The sequence below is a fragment of the Rhinoderma darwinii genome, chromosome 1 (assembly GCF_050947455.1).
Source record: "Rhinoderma darwinii isolate aRhiDar2 chromosome 1, aRhiDar2.hap1, whole genome shotgun sequence".
Lineage (NCBI taxonomy): Eukaryota > Metazoa > Chordata > Amphibia > Anura > Rhinodermatidae > Rhinoderma > Rhinoderma darwinii.
In genome coordinates this window covers 493,609,724-493,628,415 of record NC_134687.1, presented here as the reverse complement: position 1 = coordinate 493,628,415, position 18,692 = coordinate 493,609,724, and the positions used below count along the sequence as shown (strand labels likewise).

The 18,692-nt window shown below is 43.7% G+C and overlaps 1 protein-coding gene across 2 annotated transcripts in view; it reads right to left on the bottom strand.

Moving 5' to 3' along the window:
* SUSD2 (sushi domain containing 2) overlaps positions 1-18,692 on the bottom strand; it is a 279,345-nt gene that overhangs the window by 83,395 nt on the left and 177,258 nt on the right. The window contains exon 28 of one of the 2 annotated variants that reach the window (XM_075835497.1): positions 4,345-4,412. The exons of the other annotated variant lie outside the window; for it this stretch is intronic. Coding sequence (XP_075691612.1) covers positions 4,369-4,412 — 44 coding nt within the window. The 3' untranslated portion in view covers positions 4,345-4,368. Of the gene's footprint in view, positions 1-4,344; positions 4,413-18,692 lie in introns of those variants that run through there. 2 annotated transcript variants of the gene reach the window in all.

Sequence of the window (18,692 nt, the reverse complement as noted above, 5' to 3'; positions counted from 1 at the left end):
TATGGAGGGAGCTGAAGATCGAGTTGCCAAGCGACAGCCTCGAAATCTTAATGATTTACAGATGATCTGCAAAGAGGAGTGGGCCAAAATTCCATCTAACATGTGTGCAAACCTCATCATCAACTACAAAAAATGTCTGACTGCTGTGCTTGCCAACAAGGGTTTTGCTACCAAGTATTAAGTCTTGTTTGCCAAAGGGATCAAATACTTATTTCTCTGTGCACAATGCAAATAAATATATATAATTTTGACAATGTGATTTTCTGTTTTTTTTTTTTTTTCATATAATCTATCTCTCACTGGTAAAATTAACCTAGCCTAAAAATTCTAGACTGTTCATGTCTTTGACAGTGGGCAAACTTACAAAATCAGCAAGGGATCAAATACTTATTTCCTTCACTGTAGAAATGCCTATATGTGGGGCTCAGCTTGTGCAACCATAACAAGACAGCTCTCTAATTATTATGCTGTGTTTCTCGGTTTTAGAATCACCCTACATGAGGCTCTAATCATTTGCCTGGACAATCGACAGGGCTCAGGAGTGAAGAGTACCATGCGAAATTGAGCCCTAATTTGACAATTTATAAAGTATTGGTTCACAATTGCAGAGATGCTGATGTGAAATAATAAAAGAAGTGACCCCATGTTGTAAACTACACCCCTCAAGGCATTTATTAAGGGGTGTAGTGAGCATTTTCCCCCCACAGGTCTTTTCCATAATGATTGCTCTGCGGATGGTGCAAAGTAAAAAATGTACATTTTTCCCTAGATATGCCATTTCAGTGCCAAATATGTCGTGCCCAGCTTGTGCCACTGGAGACACATCTAGTTTAGCGATGCCATATTTGTGGAAGTAAACTGCTATTTGGGCACACTGTAGGGCTCAGTAGGGAGGGAGCGCCATTTGGATTTTGAAGCGCGGATTTTGCTTGGTAGTAGTTTTGTTTGGAGTTTTACTGGTATTTTAGTTTATAATGTGGGGGTATATGTAAGCTGGGTGAAGTACATCAGGGGCATAGTCAGGTGGTATAATAATGGGGTAAAAAAAACAATAAAATAATCCATAGATGTGTGTTACGCTGTGAAGCAACTCTTTCTGCACAGGCCGGTGTTGCATTGACAAATGGTCATTTTTAATCCCCCTTTTGTTACATACTCTGCACCTTTGCAGTTTGGGGAAAGCGTTGTCCTGGTATAATACGGGCGCCCTCTCTTCCAGCAGATGTTTGGTTCCTCCCCTTTCATGGTTCCCTCATTTTAGGGCCTTGATAATTCGCCTCCTGAAACAAAAGAAATGTTCCCCTCGGGCCTGCAGAAATGCATAATTTTCTTGCCTGACTTATGGGAGCCTTATTTAATTTTTTCATAGACGTAGTGGTATGAGGGCTGTTTGTTTGTGGGACGAGCTGTAGTTATTATCAGTACCATTTTGGCGTACATGCGACTTTTTGAGCACTTTTTATCATTTTGTTTTAGAAGGCAAGGTGACCAAAAAAACAGCAATTCTGGCATAGTGTTTTAGTTTTTTTTTTATATACAGCGTTCACCATGCAATATAAATTACAGGTTATTCTGCAGGTCAGTACGATTCCGGCGATACCAAATTTCTAGCATTTTTTGTTTTACAACTTTTTGCACAATAAAATTACTTTTGTAAAAAGAATGTATTTTCTCTGTTGTCATGTTCAGAAGCTGTATGAGGGCTTGTTTTGTTGCGAGACAAGCTATAGTTTTTATGGGTATAATTTTTGCATACATGCAACTTTTGATCACTTTTTATTCCAATTTTTGGAAGCCAAAATATCCAAAAAACAGCAATTCTTGCATTGTTTTTTTTTTTTGTTTTTTTTTTTACGGGATAAATGAATTTGAAAAAAGGGGAAAAAAGTAAGACTCCATTAAGGCGATATTGTAGAGCCACTGTAATGAACAGACGAGAGTGCAAACAGAGTATAATGCACACTCACGTTTTTTGGTTGCGCAGTGGAGTCGACCCACAACACAAACTTCGAGCTTATTGAGTACGTAGACTCAGCGAATATGCAGTCTGCTGGCCTTTGAAGTAGGCACCGGGAGCCTGATGAAGACCCAGGTACCGGGTTGAAACACGTAGAATTATTTTATATATATATATATATATATATATATATATATATTGTTACCTATGTATTTCATACAATAAATAAGCATTTTATTCACATCCTTGTGAGGAAGCTTTTTCATCATCAACCATCTGGTAATTCCACATGGGATAAATAACATGATATTTTTATAGTTCAGCCCGTTACGGACACGGCTATTCCAAATATGTATGGTTTATTTAATTTTTTTCAATAATAAAGGACTTGATAAGGGAAAAAGCGGTGATTGTGCTTTATTTTATTACTTGAAACATTTATTTTATTTTTTTTTCACTTTTTTTAACACTTTTTTTTAGTCCCAACTAGGTGACTTGAAGGTCCAACTGTTTGATTGCTGTTCTAATATATTGCACTACCTATGTAGTGCAATGTATTAGAACTGTCAGTTGTTCACTGACAGCAAGCCGATTAGGCTCTGCCTCGGACGGGGCATAATCGGCTTCTGTAATTGGCAGAGCAGGAGGCCATTGTTATGCCTCCGGTTGCCATAATAGCTGTCGACAGCCATAATTTGCTACAAACCACTAAGATGCAGCAATCGCTGCATCTAAGGGGTTAATGTCGGGGATCAGAACCAGCTCCAGTCCCTGCCCTTACAGCAGTGTGTCAGCTGTAACATACAGCTGCACCCACCGCTGGTGACGCTGGCTAAGCTTCTGAGCCAGAGCCATCTTGTTGTCAGCAATGGAAGCCTTTATTATTCCTACGTTTGTTATTGCAGTCATTGGCTCCCCCGCGAGTCTCTATTGAGAGCAGCATCTAAGGGGTTAATCGGCCAGAACAGAGACTAGCTCCGGTCCTGGCCATTACTGCAGGGTGCCAGCTACAATATACAGCTGACTCCCGGCAGTGATTGTGGGGGCTCAGCTCCTGAGCCCACACTATCACCACGACGTCACTGTACTGAGCTTTGCGGAAACCACTTCCGACAGCGCTATATATATACAGCGGATGTCGGGATGGGGTTAAAGAGAACCTGTCATCTACTTTATGATGCTCTAAATGGGGGCAGCATAATGGAGTGAAAGACACCAGGGCCGTATTTGGAGTTTGTGCTGCCCTAATAACGCAGCTTTTTCCATCGAAAAAAATCGCAACATGTGCTAACAGGAAACCAGCGATCGCGCAGTATAAATTGACATGCTGCGGATTTAAAAAACGCACCGCGGATCAATATATGAAAGTTTTTTGGGTTGTTTTTTTATGCAGCGTGTGGATGAGATTTGTTCAAATCTCATCCACTTTGCTGCTACTGTATTAGGCCCCATGCACACAACCCTAAAAAAAACTCTGTAATGGCGGACCGCAATACGGTCCGCAATTACGGACCCGCCCGGTTCTATTAGCCGCGAACACCTTTCCGTATCGCTACGGAAGGGTGACCGTGTCGTAGAACCGTACAGGGAAATATGGAGCATGTCCTACTTTTCATGCTCCCATACTTTGGAAATCACAGCCGCGGGCCGTGATTACAGGCACGTCCGTGTGCAAGAGGCCTTTCACTGCGGATTTTCCTCAATGAAATCCGTTGCGGAAAATCCACAGTGTTTACGCTACGTGTGAACTTACCCTAAATTAAATGCTTTGTGCTACCCCATTAAAATTCCCTCCCCTGCCCCCCACATGAACACTGGAGCCCATTCCCACTATTATTAATCAGGTCAGTTTATTTTTTAGAAAAAAAAACCTCACCTGCAGCAGCGCCCCTTGCTGACTGGAGAAAATTATGCTCTGACGGTTACCTCAGTACATTGTCCTACTTTTACTCTTCCTCATCACTCGGCGCTTTACTTGGGGTGCAGGCGGCACCTGCAGATTTTCCACTGGAGCAGGCCTGATCAGAACCAGCCAAATACAATAAAGCAGCTGCAGCCTAGCATTACCAGGGTGGGAAGGCCCAATGTTTTTTGGCTTTCCCAGCCTAATAATACCAGTCTGCGGCCACCCCAGTGCCCGACTATAACTTCAGATGTTTGGGGACTGGATTGTATCTGGCTCTTTGAGGCACCCCTGGTGGTGGTGAGTACCGGGGTAATAATGGGGGTTAGTGTTAGCCTCTTCACCGGCTAACACTAAGCTCTGCCTTAGTAATGGACACTGTCTATCTGACAGCCAGTAATAGTAATAAAGTTAAAAGAAACAGACACAACGAAAAAATATTTTATTGAAATAAAACCCCCCCCCCACACAACCCTCGTTAACCAATTTATTGAAAATAAAAATGCTGTCATCTGAGTAGTCCCCGTATCCAATGTAGTCCCACGACCGAACCTGTAAAAAAAACACAAAACAAAACATTGGTAACACTAATACCTAAAAAACAAAACCATTATTATACTTACCTTCCTAGGTCTGTGACAGTAAACTAATCAGAGACCGCTCTAAGCTGTCATTGGTTAGTTTACATCACATGGTCCCAGGTTACCTCAGCTCACTGGCCTACTTTTAAAAGTAGGCCAGTGTAGGTAACCGGCTACCATGTGATATACACCAAGCAATGACATCTTAGAGCTCTAATTGCTTACTTTACTGAGCCTTGTAAGTGGCGCAGGATCTCCCAAGATGTGCAGGAGTTTTGGCGCATCTTGGGTGCGTGCGACACTATAAACCTAGTGCTGGGACTCCTTGAACCCTTAGTAACCACCAATACGCCTTTTCACGGTGGTGACTAAGGGGCCTTGGGCTAGGCCGCCGCCTTTTCACAGCGGCCCAGTCTAAGCCCTGCACGGGTAACCCGTGCAGGCTGGAGCCGGGACTCGGCTGTCTGATGACAGCCGGGCTCCTGCTCCACCGGCCACGATCGAAGTTTACTTCGATTGCTGCCGTTTAACCCATTAAATGCTGCAGTCATTACTGACCACGGCATTTAAATCATTTGCATATGGAGTGAGCTCCCTCTGTCATCCATCGGTGACCCGCAAATGAAATTGCGGGCCTCCGATGGGGTGTCATGGCAGCCGGGGGCCTAATAAAGGCCCCCAGGTCTGCCCTGGGTATATGCCTATTAGGACGCACCAGAGGCACGTCCTAATAGATTGCCTGTCAGGTTTACACTGACAGGCAATAATGCTTTGGTATACTAAGTATACCAAAGCTTTATATCTGCGATCTAAAGATCGCACAGTGATGTCCCCTAGTGGGACTAAAAATATAAGTAATAAACGTGAAAGAAAAGTTATTATAAAAAATTACAGTAAAAAAATTAATAAAACAATTTTTTTTCCATAAAAAGTGGTTTTATTTAGTAAAAGTGTAAACAATAAATAAAACTACACTTATATGGTATCGCCGCAACCGTAATGACGGCTCTTGGAATGCGGCGATTCACAAATAAATAATTTTAGTTCAAAAGTATTTTTATTGTGCAATAGCGGTAAAACATAAAAAACTATACATATGTGGTATCGTCATAATCGTACCGACCCATAGAATAAAGGTAACATGTTATTTAGAATTTAAAACGAATCGAACTATGGCGGAATTTCAGGGGTTTTTTCTATTCCTCCCAAAAAAAAAGTTTATAAAAGTTAATCGAAAAATGATATCTACCCCAAAATGGTGCCATTAAAAAGTACAACTAATCCCACAAAAAAACAAGTCCTCATACAGTTATGTCGACGGAAGAATAAAAAAGTTATTGCTCTTTGAATGCGACTATGGAAAAATGAAAAATATAGCTTGGTCATTAGGGCCTAAAATAGGCTGGTCACTAAGGGGTTAAGATACAAAGGAGTCCCCGTGCTAGCAGTGACTAGCGTCGGCAGGGCTCACCAATAAAGTTTCCCTTGATGCAGGCCTGGTCTTTTCTGTCATCACGCCGCCTGCGCCACAGGCCAAAGAAAAAAAAAAAATACAACCCTGCAGCCGCCCCCCCCTGCTGGACGCCCTAGGCACTGCACCCCCTGTGCCTATAGGCAAATACGACCCTGATAGACACGTTTATTCTAGTGGTCTGTCACTTATGTGCTAATATGAACCCTGTTATGAGAACTTACATTCAGAGTCCGGGCAGAGCCGCCAAAGATGAGTCTGGCGTATTCATGAGCTACCAAAAGCTCTACCTACAGATGTCTCCCTATTACTGTGCGTTTTCGATTCATTTGTCATTCAGCGTAGAGTTGGCGGAGCTAGAGGAGAGTAGGCGCAGCTGGTGGCAGCTCATGAATGTGCCAGACTCATCTTTGGTGGCGCTGCCAGGTTTCTAAATGTAAGTTCTCAGAAAATGGTTCACATTAGCACATAAGTTACTGACCGCCTTAATCAGCTTGTCTGTCACTACATAATGCTGCCCTCAGTAAGGGCTGTTTAATGTAGATGACAGGTTCTCTTTAACCCCTTCCCGACATTTGACGTATGGCTACGTCATAGCCAGGTAGGGGAAGTATGGAGCGGGCTGACAGGCTGAGCCCGCCCCATACAATGCAGGTTGTAAGATGTATGTTACAGCCGACACTTCACAGTAATGAGTGGGATCGCGCTCATGCGCGAGTCCGCTCGTTTAACCCATAACATGCCGCGGTCAATAGCGACTGCAGCATTTAAACAACTCATCGCCCCCCTCCGCGATGCATCGCGGGTTCGCGATGGTTGCTATGGCAGCCTGGGGGCCTAATCTGGGCCCCTAGGTCTGCCATCTTTGTGCTCCTATTAAGGCCTGCTACTGGCAGGGCTTAATAGATGACTGTCAGAAAGACGATATACTGAAATACATTAGTATTACAGTATATAGTGCAAGCGATCCAAAGATCGCTGGTCAAGTCCCCTAGGGGGACTAATAAAAAAATAAAAGTAAAAATCAGTTAAATAACGGTTTCTTTATGTACAAAAAAGATATTAAGAGTTAAAAAAAAAAACCTTTTCCCATTTTCCCCCTAAAATTTTTGGTCACCTCATCTCCCACAATAAATGGAAAAAAAAAGTGATTAAAACCTCACATGTACCCCAAAATGGTAGCATTAAAAACGATAGCTTATCCCACAAAAAATAATCCCTCATGCCGCTTAATCGACGGAAAAATAAAACAGTTATGGCTCTCAGAATTTGGCAACACAAAATAAATTTTATTTTTCAGTTCGTTTTTTCCTTGTAAAAGTAGTAAAATATAGCAAAAACGATATCAATTTGGTATTGCCGTAATCGTATTGAACCGCAGAATAAAGTTAACATGCTGTTTTAATTGCACAGTGAATTCCGTAAAAAAGGAGCGCAAAAAAACAATGGAGGAATTACTGTGTTTTTAAATTCCTACCCCAGAAATAATTTTTTTCCTGTTTCCTAGTACAACCCGTCGTGCAAAAATCAAGCCCTCATAGGACAAAAATTAAAAAGTTAGGGCTTTTGGAACATGGGGAGGAAAAAATGTAATTGAAAATCTGAAAAATGGCTGTGGCAGGAAGGGGTTAAAGAGGTACTCCACATAATTTTGTTTTTGGAAAATCTATTTAATGAAACAAATTGGGCAGAGAAGGCTAGGCTGGTCCCAAGGAACATTTGCTCCCTATCTGTCGTTTGCTTTTTAATCAGAGTTGAAAAAAAAATAGATGAGCCACTATTTAGGCTAGAACTTTGTTGTGTCCGTATTGAATTAAACATAAAATGGGGTCCGTCCGGTTTACATTTTATTTTCAGCACGAAAAGCGTGCTGCAGAATAGCGGTTTAATAAATAGTATATTTACAAGGTTTCTTTACTGTAAAAGCTGTGAAATAGTCACCTCAGGAATCAGTTTTAGCAGCAACAGTTGAGTGCTTCAAAAACAGCTTGGATGATTTCTTGAAATAAAATAACATTAGTTATTATGTAAACCTAAAGAATCCCTGTCATAATACAGTCTAATCGCTCTTTGGGGTCAGGAACAATTTTCTTTCCCTTTTAGGGCAGATTGGCTCTTGCATTATGAAGTATTTTTTGCCTTCTTTTGAATTAATAGAATTCTCCCCCTTCCTTTCATCTATGTCCTTTCCCTTCCCCTGGTTTAACTTAAATAGGTTTTCCGACCAAATATTAATTTTTAAAAGCATTTTTGCCACATTATTGTGACCTCTAAACCCCCTAAATACCTTTTTCTTTCATGCTTCCCCTCCGATTTGCACTTCTTTTTCTCCCACAGCCGTTTGTTTACATGCCGCTCTTCGGGTACATTGATGTTTCCGGTCCACTCCCATCATGCTGTTCACCTCTCACAGATTGCTGTATGCTGGGATCACAGGCAGTTGCCTAATTGCCCAGTATTCTCCCCTGTTTGTTGTAAACTTGACGCAGGCGCTATTATTAATGAAGACTAAGCATGCGCAGTGTACACAGAATGTGGAACTATCACGCATGCTCAGAGCACTAGGAGATGCAGTCTGCTCCCTCTTATAGTACACAGCCACGTCACAAATGTCATACCCATATCCTGGATGCACCAAGGAAAAGAGATCTGAATAGGGATGTGCGTGATGTCGGTGGAAGTACCGATTTTAAAGCAAATGGCATCAGGTGACCAGAATAGAGATATGGAAAACAAATACAAATTTAAGTATACTGCAAAGTAAACTGAACTAACATGTTAAAGTGTTCAGAGGATTGAGTATTGCTGTCCCGGAAAACCCATGTAATGGTAGAGATGAACGAAACAAATCTTCCCGAATTGAATTTGATCCAAATTCCCCAAAAGTGTTACATTTGACGAATTCCGAAACGTTTGGGGTTTGTGGCTGGGGACAAATTTACAGATTAGAAAAAGGTTCCCATGATAACGGACGGGCTTCCCCATAATATCTTGCAGGCAACCGTCCCAAAATGCACTGCGGCTATCCCTCCCTCTACCCCTAATATATATGTTGCTGTCACTTTGACATTACTAATGCTGGCTTGGCGTTAAAGGGGTTTTTCAGCTTCTGACAACTGATGATCTATCTGCCGGATAGGTCATTAGGTCATTGGTACTTGATTTGTGGGGGTCCGACATCCGGGCCCCGCACAGATCAGCTGGTCCGGTGCCTCCGTGCACCAGACGTACAAGGGGCCGAGCTGCAGTACTGCAGGTCTGCTTCTATTTAAGTGTGTAGGAGCAGACCTACTCCTTCCGTACTCCATACATAGCATTATGTGCCACAACATCCGGTGCCTGCAGGCCACTGGAGCGGCTTATCGGTGTGGAGTCCGGGTGTCAGACCCGCACCGATGAGTGGATACGTCATCAGTTGTCAGAAGGTGGACAACCCCTTTAAGTGCTCAAAAGAGGTTGCATACAGTCTTAGAAAATATCAGTCTCAGATGCGAGTTTTGAGGGCAATCGGGGAACTTTTGATTCACAGCGATATATATTGGACCAAATTGAATTGGACAGCTGATTCGACCGGAGCAGGCCTGAAATAGATTTTGGTAAATTCGCTCATCTCTACTTAATGGACATATGTATTCATTACTATGTAACCATGTATGCAAATCACTAATCAGACAACACATAGAATATTGTGGACATTTTTGGGCACTTGTGTATAAGAAGGGCATAACTGAACAAGAACGGGTGCAAATAAGAGCGACCAAGGTAATTCATGGAATGGGTGAATTTCAGTACCATAAAAGGTTATCAAATTTGGGGCTATTCAGTTTAGAAAAAAATTTGGCTTAGGGGCGATCTAATTACAATGTATATTGCATAGGACAAAAGATACAGCTGTATCAGTATCATGCAAGTAGCCTCCATATTGTCAGGAGGCAGCTTAGAAAAGAGAAAGCCTTCACACATAATTCACAATTGAGGCTTATTATTAGGATCTATGAATCAGATAAGCATGAAAAAGTTGTCAGTGAAGGGTGTCAGTGAATCCTCTTCTATCACATCTATTAATATTCAGGATTATACTTCTAGTGTTAGAAACTCACCCTCGACTTCAAGTGCATACTTATACAAGTTAGTGTGGCCTGCACGTCTCAAGTTACAGGCGTTCTTGAGCTCCGGTTCCCTATAAATAGGAGTCCAATACTAGACAATAATGAATAGAGATTGCTTTCTATGCACTAATTAATAATGGAAAATATTGACACTCATGGTTGTCCCAGTTGTAACATGCACCGATGTTCTGCAAGAGGCACAGTGCTGCGCTTGTGTCCAAAGTTTATACACTAAAGCAGCTGCAGCTGTTTATTAAACAGTGGTAATATTTCTTGCTTACAAATGGTGACGGATGTTTCCAATGCTGGACTAATGAGGTGTAATGTGTGCATCAATAACACATAACTGTAAGACTTGTCACACACTCTTCCAGTTGTCCTGGCTGCATGGCGATGCCACTCAGCAGATTAATTTGGACAATAGTAGCATTTAGATTTAGTACCTTATTTTCCCCTATTAAAAGCAACATATAAAAGGTCAAGTCTTTTCTAATATCCTTAATGAAATGTATTACTATTGCAGGTTAGAATACAAAGTTTTTGCATACATTAAATCTTCTATCATTTGTTTTAGGGTTCATGTTGTCTAGAATAGTTCACTTTCAAAGAACTGAAAACTAAAATTTTTATTACATAAGTACACTGCCAATATTTATGCTTGCTAAGAATAGAATAGTACTTTATTGTCGAGTATTAAAAATTCTGCATACAGAAATCCTCACATTGGAAAATGTAAAACACTATGGGATTAGCGGAGATACAACAGATAATACAAACAATCACATAAAAATATTTAAAACATATTTAAAAGACGCGCTGCAGTCCAATAAAATACTTTCCCTAAACCTACATGTACATGCCCTAGTCACCTGATAACTCCGGCCCAATGGCAACAATTTAAAAAAAGACTGTGTAATGGGTGCGACTCTTACTTCAAAATTCTACTTGCTGCACAGTCCCTACATATCTTTTCTCAAAAAGAGCTCCTATTGTGCATTTTAATTTAAAAAAAACCAGACACGCTTCAAGAAATAAAGAGTGGGGGACCGCCACTTGGGACCTTTCTATTTTTAAAAGTTAAGAACTCTGTCCAGCACAACTCTATGCACTAGAGGACCACAAGCCACAGGTAGATATTACCCCAAAGCGGTTCTGCAATTGATACATAAAGGTTTAATTATTTATTAATTGAGCCAATACATTAGTCTCCGTATAGCAGAATATCTGGACACCAGTGACACACAATTGTGCCTATTAAATCCCCATATGCAGACTATTCTCATGTCATAAGAGCACATATCAGTTGTCTTTTACTAAAATGCCCAAATTAGTGTATATATATATTTATGTATGTGTATGTGTGTGTGTAGCAACAAAGAAATAATCGCAGCACTTCAGAAGTAGTTGCAAAAGAATTGTGGTTTATTTAACCCATGTAGAAATTACTATGTTTCAGTCCTCTCAGCAGGACCTTTCTCAAGAAATGGTGCTATGTCTCAACCAGGGTTTTATACCCTTCACTTGTGGTTACATCATCAGTGATAATTATTACAAAAAAACATCAAAGAAACACATAATAGTGTAATTTAAATACAATAAAAGTAGGTGCATAAAAAAGCACAGTGAAAATACACCATATAAACAGTTAAAAACAGTAAATTGCCAAAAAAACCATGAATATTTATAAGTAGGAGGAGATACCAGCAAGTCACCAATCCCATATCTTTGGACACATATTGGGAATAATATCCCTGTGTAATGACAGGGATAGGGAAACAGACAAGTGAGCCCTAATCTACCCGCCACTCAGTCCCTGCCTACTTGCAACGACCCGCCCTAGGCGACGGGGTACAACTGGGCGACGGTCCCTACACTCAATAAGTGCACGACAGACAACCAGACAAGGAAACACAGAACAAAGGGAAACGGGGCAGTTGTCCACGGCAACACCGTGAGCAACAAGAGTAGTAAACGAGCCGAGTCAAACCAGGAGAGTACAAGGTGCCAAACGCAGAGTAGGAGAGTAGTGAACAAGCCGAGTCAAACCAGGAGTGTACGAGGTACCAAACGCAGAGCAGAAGAGTAGTCAGTAAGCCAGGGTCAATACGAAGCAGGGACAAGTAGTTCAAGAAGCTGCAGCAGGGCCAGGAAACCAACAGAGAAGAATAACAAGCAAGGAGGAACAGGAAAGGCAGGTATAAATAGACAGAGGGCGGGAGCTAGCTCCGTCTGGCCAGGCTGTGATAGGCTCTCCCACTCCTAAGCCTGCCATCCTGAGTGGTGGTAGATGGTCAGTCTCACAGACATAGAAGCAGGTGCAGACTGATTACCTATGGGCGTGGATACAGAAGCTGTGCCTGGCAGATCCTTAACAGTACCCCCCCTTTTATGAGGGACCACCGGACCCTTTCTAGATGGACCTGGTTTATTGGGGAAACGAAGGTGTAATCTCCTGACCAATACCCCAGCGTGAACATCCCGGGCGGGTACCCAAGTCCTCTCCTCAGGCCCGTATCCTCTCCAATGGACCAGGTACTGGAGGGAGCCTTGGACCATCTTGCTGTCCACAATCTTGGCCACCTCGAATTCTACCCCCTTAGGGGTGAGAACGGGGACAGGAGGTTTCCTCGAGGGAGCCAAGGACGGGGAGCAGCGTTTAAGGAGGGAGGCATGAAACACGTCGTGTACTCGAAAAGATGGGGGCAACTCCAGTCGGAAGGAGACAGGATTGAGGACTTCAATGACCTTGTACGGCCCTATAAACCGGGGAGCAAACTTCTTGGACGGGACTTTAAGGCGCAAGTTCTTTGACGATAGCCACACCAGATCCCCGACCATAAACAAGGGGTTAGCAGAACGTCTTCTATCTGCCTGAGTTTTTTGTATGTTCTGGGACGCCTCTAGGTTCTTCTGAACCTGGGCCCAGACTGTGCACAGTTCCCGATGAACGACCTCTACCTCGGGATTGTTGGAACTACCAGGTGAAACGGAGGAGAACCGTGGATTAAACCCAAAATTACAGAAAAAGGGGGAGACCCCTGATGAGTTACTGACCCGGTTATTAAGGGAAAATTTGGCGAGGGGAATGAATGAGACCCAATCATATTGACAGTTAGAGATAAAACACCTTAAATATTGTTCTAGAAACTGATTAGTCCTCTCGGTTTGGCCATTAGTTTCAGGATGGAAGGCAGAGGAGAAGGACAGATCAATCTCCAAGTTTTTACTGAAGGCTCTCCAAAACAAAGAAACAAATTGTACCCCTCTGTCAGAAACAATATTGACAGGGACCCCATGGAGACGCAGGATGTGTTTGACAAACAAGGTAGCTAACGTCTTAGCATTGAGTAGTTTTTTGAGGGGCACAAAGTGGCACATCTTACTGAAGCGGTCTACTACAACCCACACCACCGACTTGCCTTGAGATGGAGGCAAATCGGTGATAAAATCCATGGAGATATGGGTCCAAGGTCTCTGGGGAATGGGCAAAGAACGTAGTAAGCCCGCTGGTCGGGACCTGGGAGTCTTGGACCTAGCACAAACCTCACAAGCGGCGACGTAGGCCTTAACGTCTTTAGGCAAAACCCAGGCCACCAATAGTTTCTGGCAATGAGGTGCTTGGTACCCAGGATGCCTGGATGACCAGATAGTGCGGAGTCATGATTTTCCCTAAGTACCCTTAGCCGGAATTGCAGGGGAACAAACTGCTTGTTCTCAGGAAGGTTCCCGGGAGCTGAACCTTGATCAGCAGCAATTTCAGAGACTAAATCAGAATCAATAGAGGAAATGATTATACCTGGAGGCAAAATACAAGCAGGATCTTCCTCCGAAGGAGGGCTGGCCATGAAGCTACGCGACAGTGCATCAGCCTTAATATTTTTAGACCCAGCCCTATAGGTAACCAAAAAATTTAATCTGGTAAAAAATAACGCCCATCGAGCTTGTCTCGGGTTTAGCCTCCGGGCCGATTCTAGGAAAACCAGATTCTTGTGGTCGGTAAGGACTGTTACCTGGTGCCTAGCCCCCTCCAGGAAGTGGCGCCACTCTTCAAATGCCCATTTAATGGCTAAGAGTTCGCGGTTGCCAATATCATAGTTACTCTCAGTGGGCGAAAACTTCCTGGAGAAGTAGGCACAGGGACGGAGATGGGTGAGGGACCTGGTACCCTGGGACAAGACAGCCCCCACTCCCACCTCGGACGCGTCAACCTCCACGATAAATGGCTCCATTTGGTTGGGCTGAACCAACACTGGGGCCTAGATAAAGCACTTCTTAAGGACCTCAAAAGCCTGGACAGCCTCAGGAGGCCAGCGGAGGAGATCAGCACCCTTGCGAGTGAGGTCCGTAAGAGGCTTAGCGATGACCGAGAAGTTAGCAATAAATCTCCTGTAATAATTAGCGAACCCCAAGAAGCACTGTAACGCCTTCAAGGAGGCAGGTTGGACCCATTCCGCCACAGCCTGGACCTTGGCGGGGTCCATGCGGAATTCATGAGGAGTGAGGATTTGACCCAAAAATGGTATCTCCTGCACCCCAAACACACATTTTTCGGTCTTCGCAAACAGCTTGTTTTCCCGAAGGACCTGGAGCACCCTCCTGACATGCTCAATGTGGGAGGACCAGTCCTTGGAAAACACAAGTATGTCATCAAGGTACACTACAAGAAATACCCCCAGGTAATCTCTTAAAATCTCATTTATGAAATTCTGGAAGACCGCGGGAGCATTACACAACCCAAAGGGCATGACGAGGTATTCGAAATTACCTTCGGGCGTGTTAAACACAGTCTTCCACTCATCCCCCTCTTTGATGCGGATAAGGTTATACGCCCCCCGTAGATCAAACTTAGAGAACCATTGGGCCCCCTGAACCTGATTAAAGAGATCAGGAATCAAAGGAAGGGGATACTGGTTCCTTACAGTAACCTTATTCAAGTTACGGTAGTCAATGCATGGCCTAAGACCACCATCCTTCTTCCCTACGAAGAAGAAGCCAGCACCTACCGGAGAAGTAGAAGGGCGAATGTAACCCTTGGCCAGGCATTCCTGGATATACTCTCTCATGGCTTCACGTTCGGAACAAGAGAGATTAAATATCCTACCCTTAGGGAGCTTAGCTCCTGGTACCAAATCGATAGCGCAATCGTATTCTCTATGAGGAGGTAACACTTCGGAGGCCTTCTTAGAGAAAACATCAGCGAAGTCCTGAACAAACTCAGGTAGCGTGTTCACCTCCTCAGGGGGAGAAATAGAATTAACAGAAAAACATGACGTCAAGCATTCATTACCCCATTTGGTAAGATCCCCAGTATTCCAGTCAAACGTGGGATTATGCAACTGCAACCAGGGAAGGCCTAAAACCAAATCGGACGATAATCCCTGCATCAACAGTACAGAGCACTGCTCCAAATGCATGGAGCCAACAAGGAGTTCAAAAACAGGGGTATGCTGTGTAAAATAACCATTAGCAAGAGGAGTGGAGTCGATACCCACTACAGGTTTAGGCAAATCATTCAAAGGCATAGCTAGAGACATAGCAAATTCCACAGACATGATATTAGCAGACGACCCTGAATCCACGAAGGCACTGCCGGTAGCAGACCTACCACCAAAAGAGACCTGAAAGGGAAGCAAGATTTTATTACGTTTCATATTTACGGGAAATACCTCCCCGATGATCACTTAGGCGCGGAAGTTTTCCGGCTGCTTATTCTTACGCCTAGGACAGGTGTTCACTTGATGCTTGTCATCCCCACAATAGAAGCAGAGACCATTCTTCCTGCGGAGCTCTCTACGTTGTTGGGGGGACACGGAGGCCCCGAGTTGCATAGGTACCTCCGAGTCTTCCGTGGAAGAACGAAGCAACGGAACCTCGGGAGGCATCATGGGGGAGTCAGAGGAGAAAACACAAAAACGTTCACGTTGTCGTTCCCTGACACATCGGTCAAGTCGTACCGCTAAAGCCATAACCTTGTCTAGGGAGTCAGAAGAGGGATAGCTAACTAGCAGGTCTTTCAGGGCGTTCGACAGACCCAACCTAAACTGGCACCTTAAGGCAGGGTCATTCCACTGAGAAGCTACGCACCACTTCCTAAAGTCAGAGCAATACTCCTCAACAGGTCTCTTACCCTGACGTCAGGTCACCAGCTGACTCTCGGCAAAGGCAGTCCTGTCAGTCTCGTCATAAATGAGTCCGAGAGCAGAAAAGAAAAGATCAACGGAGGAAAGTTCAGTGTCGTCAGGAGCCAAGGAGAAGGCCCATTCTTGGGGCCCTTCCTAGAGCCGGGACATAATTATACCCACCTGCTGGCTCTCAGAACCTGAGGAGTGGGGCTTTAAACGAAAATAGAGCCTACAACTCTCTCGAAAGGAGAGAAAAGTCTTCCGGTCCCCTGAGAACCGGTCAGGCAACTTGAGGTGGGGTTCAAGAGGTGAGGTGAGGGGCACTACCATGGTAGCATCAGGCTGGTTGACCCTCTGAGCCAGGGCCTGGACCTGTAGGGAGAGACCCTGCATTTGCTGAACCAGGGTCTCAAGGGGTCCATAGTGGTGTGAGGGACCAGGGTAGAGTAGGTATATGGGCTTGTGATTATGTAATGACATGGATAGGGAAACAGACAAGTGAGCCCTAATCTACCCGCCACTCAGTCCCTGCCTACTTGCAACGACCCGCCCTAGGCGATGGGGTACAACTGGGCGACGGTCCCTACACTCAATAGGTGCACGACAGACAACCAGACAAGGAAACACAGAACAAAGGGAAACGGGGCAGTTGCCCACGGCAACACCGTGAGCAACAAGAGTAGTAAACGAGCCGAGTCAAACCAGGAGAGTACGAGGTGCCAAACGCAGAGCAGGAGAGTAGTGAACAAGCCGAGTCAAACCAGGAGTGTACGAGGTACCAAACGCAGAGCAGAAGAGTAGTCAGTAAGCCAGGGTCAATACGAAGCAGGGACAAGTAGTTCAAGAAGCTGCAGCAGGGCCAGGAAACCAACAGAGAAGAATCACAAGCAAGGAGGAACAGGAAAGGCAGGTATAAATAGACAGAGGGCAGGAGCTAGCTCCATCTGGCCAGGCTGTGATAGGCTCTCCCACTCCTAAGCCTGCCATCCTGAGTGGTGGAAGATGGAGTCAGTCTCACAGACATAGAAGCAGGTGCAGACTGATTACCTATGGGCGTGGATACAGAAGCTGTGCCTGGCAGATCCTTAACACCCTGCTGATAAACTAAACTGACGGCATCTACCAGAGTCAGCAGCGCATGCGTAATTACAAATTAAACAATGGATCTCAAAAGAGCCAATCCAGCTGGAGCGTCATCCGTTGTCATGGTACTTGCACTTATCGGCCAATCACAGCCTAGCATAGGCCGGCATCTAGGCAACGCTGTCATTTCGTAGCGGCACATCTCATACTATAAACTAAATGTGTGCAGACTTCAAATAGAGACAAGCGCCCACAGTTTTTCAGGGTATAGAACGTATATTTCTTATCAATGCCCAGCAATATATTTCAGACCGGGTCATTGCTATCTTGTCCACATATATCGTGGCATATCAAGCAAGCTACATGAAACTTCAGGTATACAATCCCCACCTCCGTGTGGAAGTAACCATTAGTAAACATAACGGTCTGCTACATATCGTATACAGGGCTTATGTCAATTTTAAACAAAGTGGTATGTCAATTGCTCTTTGATGAAGAAGGGCGATGTGTTCATAAACCCTCATACCAACCAAAATTTTAAGATAAGTTATTTTCTAACGTGTAATACGGATTGGGTAATATACGACATCTGGCGCCCATGCAATTTATTATACGTGGGTGAAACCATGTGTGATATGAAAACACGTCTTAATAACCACAGGTATACAATTCGAAACGTAGCATTTCTACATGGGTTAAATAAACCACAATTCGTTTTGCAACTACTTCTGGAGTGCTGCGATCATTTCTTTGTTGCTGTATCTAAAAGGACCGTGTGGTTGACGGTCAAGGACGCATAGCACCTTTCTACTGTGTACCTTTGAAGTGCTGCTTGATCTTGCGCAGAATAACATGGAGATGGTCTGAATCAATAGTTTGTTTTAAGTTTGGCACATAAGATAAACCTGCTTAGGTTATGTGTCATAGTGAGCCATTTTTTTAAATTTACAATGAATTACTAGTATGAAAAAAGCATACTAGTAATTCACCCACAGACTGTACCTCTGTATGCCTCCAATTTCATATGGAGACATACATCTTTTTTTCTGTCAGATTTTGTACACCATATTATTGAGATAATCTTATCTTCCCTAGAAGAACTGGTTCAAGGAAAGAATATGTCCATACTACGGTATAATACGGTGACACCTTACGGAGGCACACTGAATGCTTAGTAGAGAGCAGGGACTCTATGGGGGGAACTTATTAAATGTTCTACGCCAGTTTTCTAGCATAGAAAAGTCGCAAATGCTGCAATTCATGCAAATAATTTTGACTTCTGACGCAGTAAATCTGCTCACGTCACTTTTCCAAAAAGTGGGTGGACCTTAGCCAGAGGGGGTGGTCCACATATGGCCCGATAGATTTACTATAATTTATGCCAGAAAGTGGTGTCAATTAAAGCGCAAATCTACTCCAACTAGAATAGATTTGACTTTGTGGCGCATAAGTGGCCAAAGATGTGC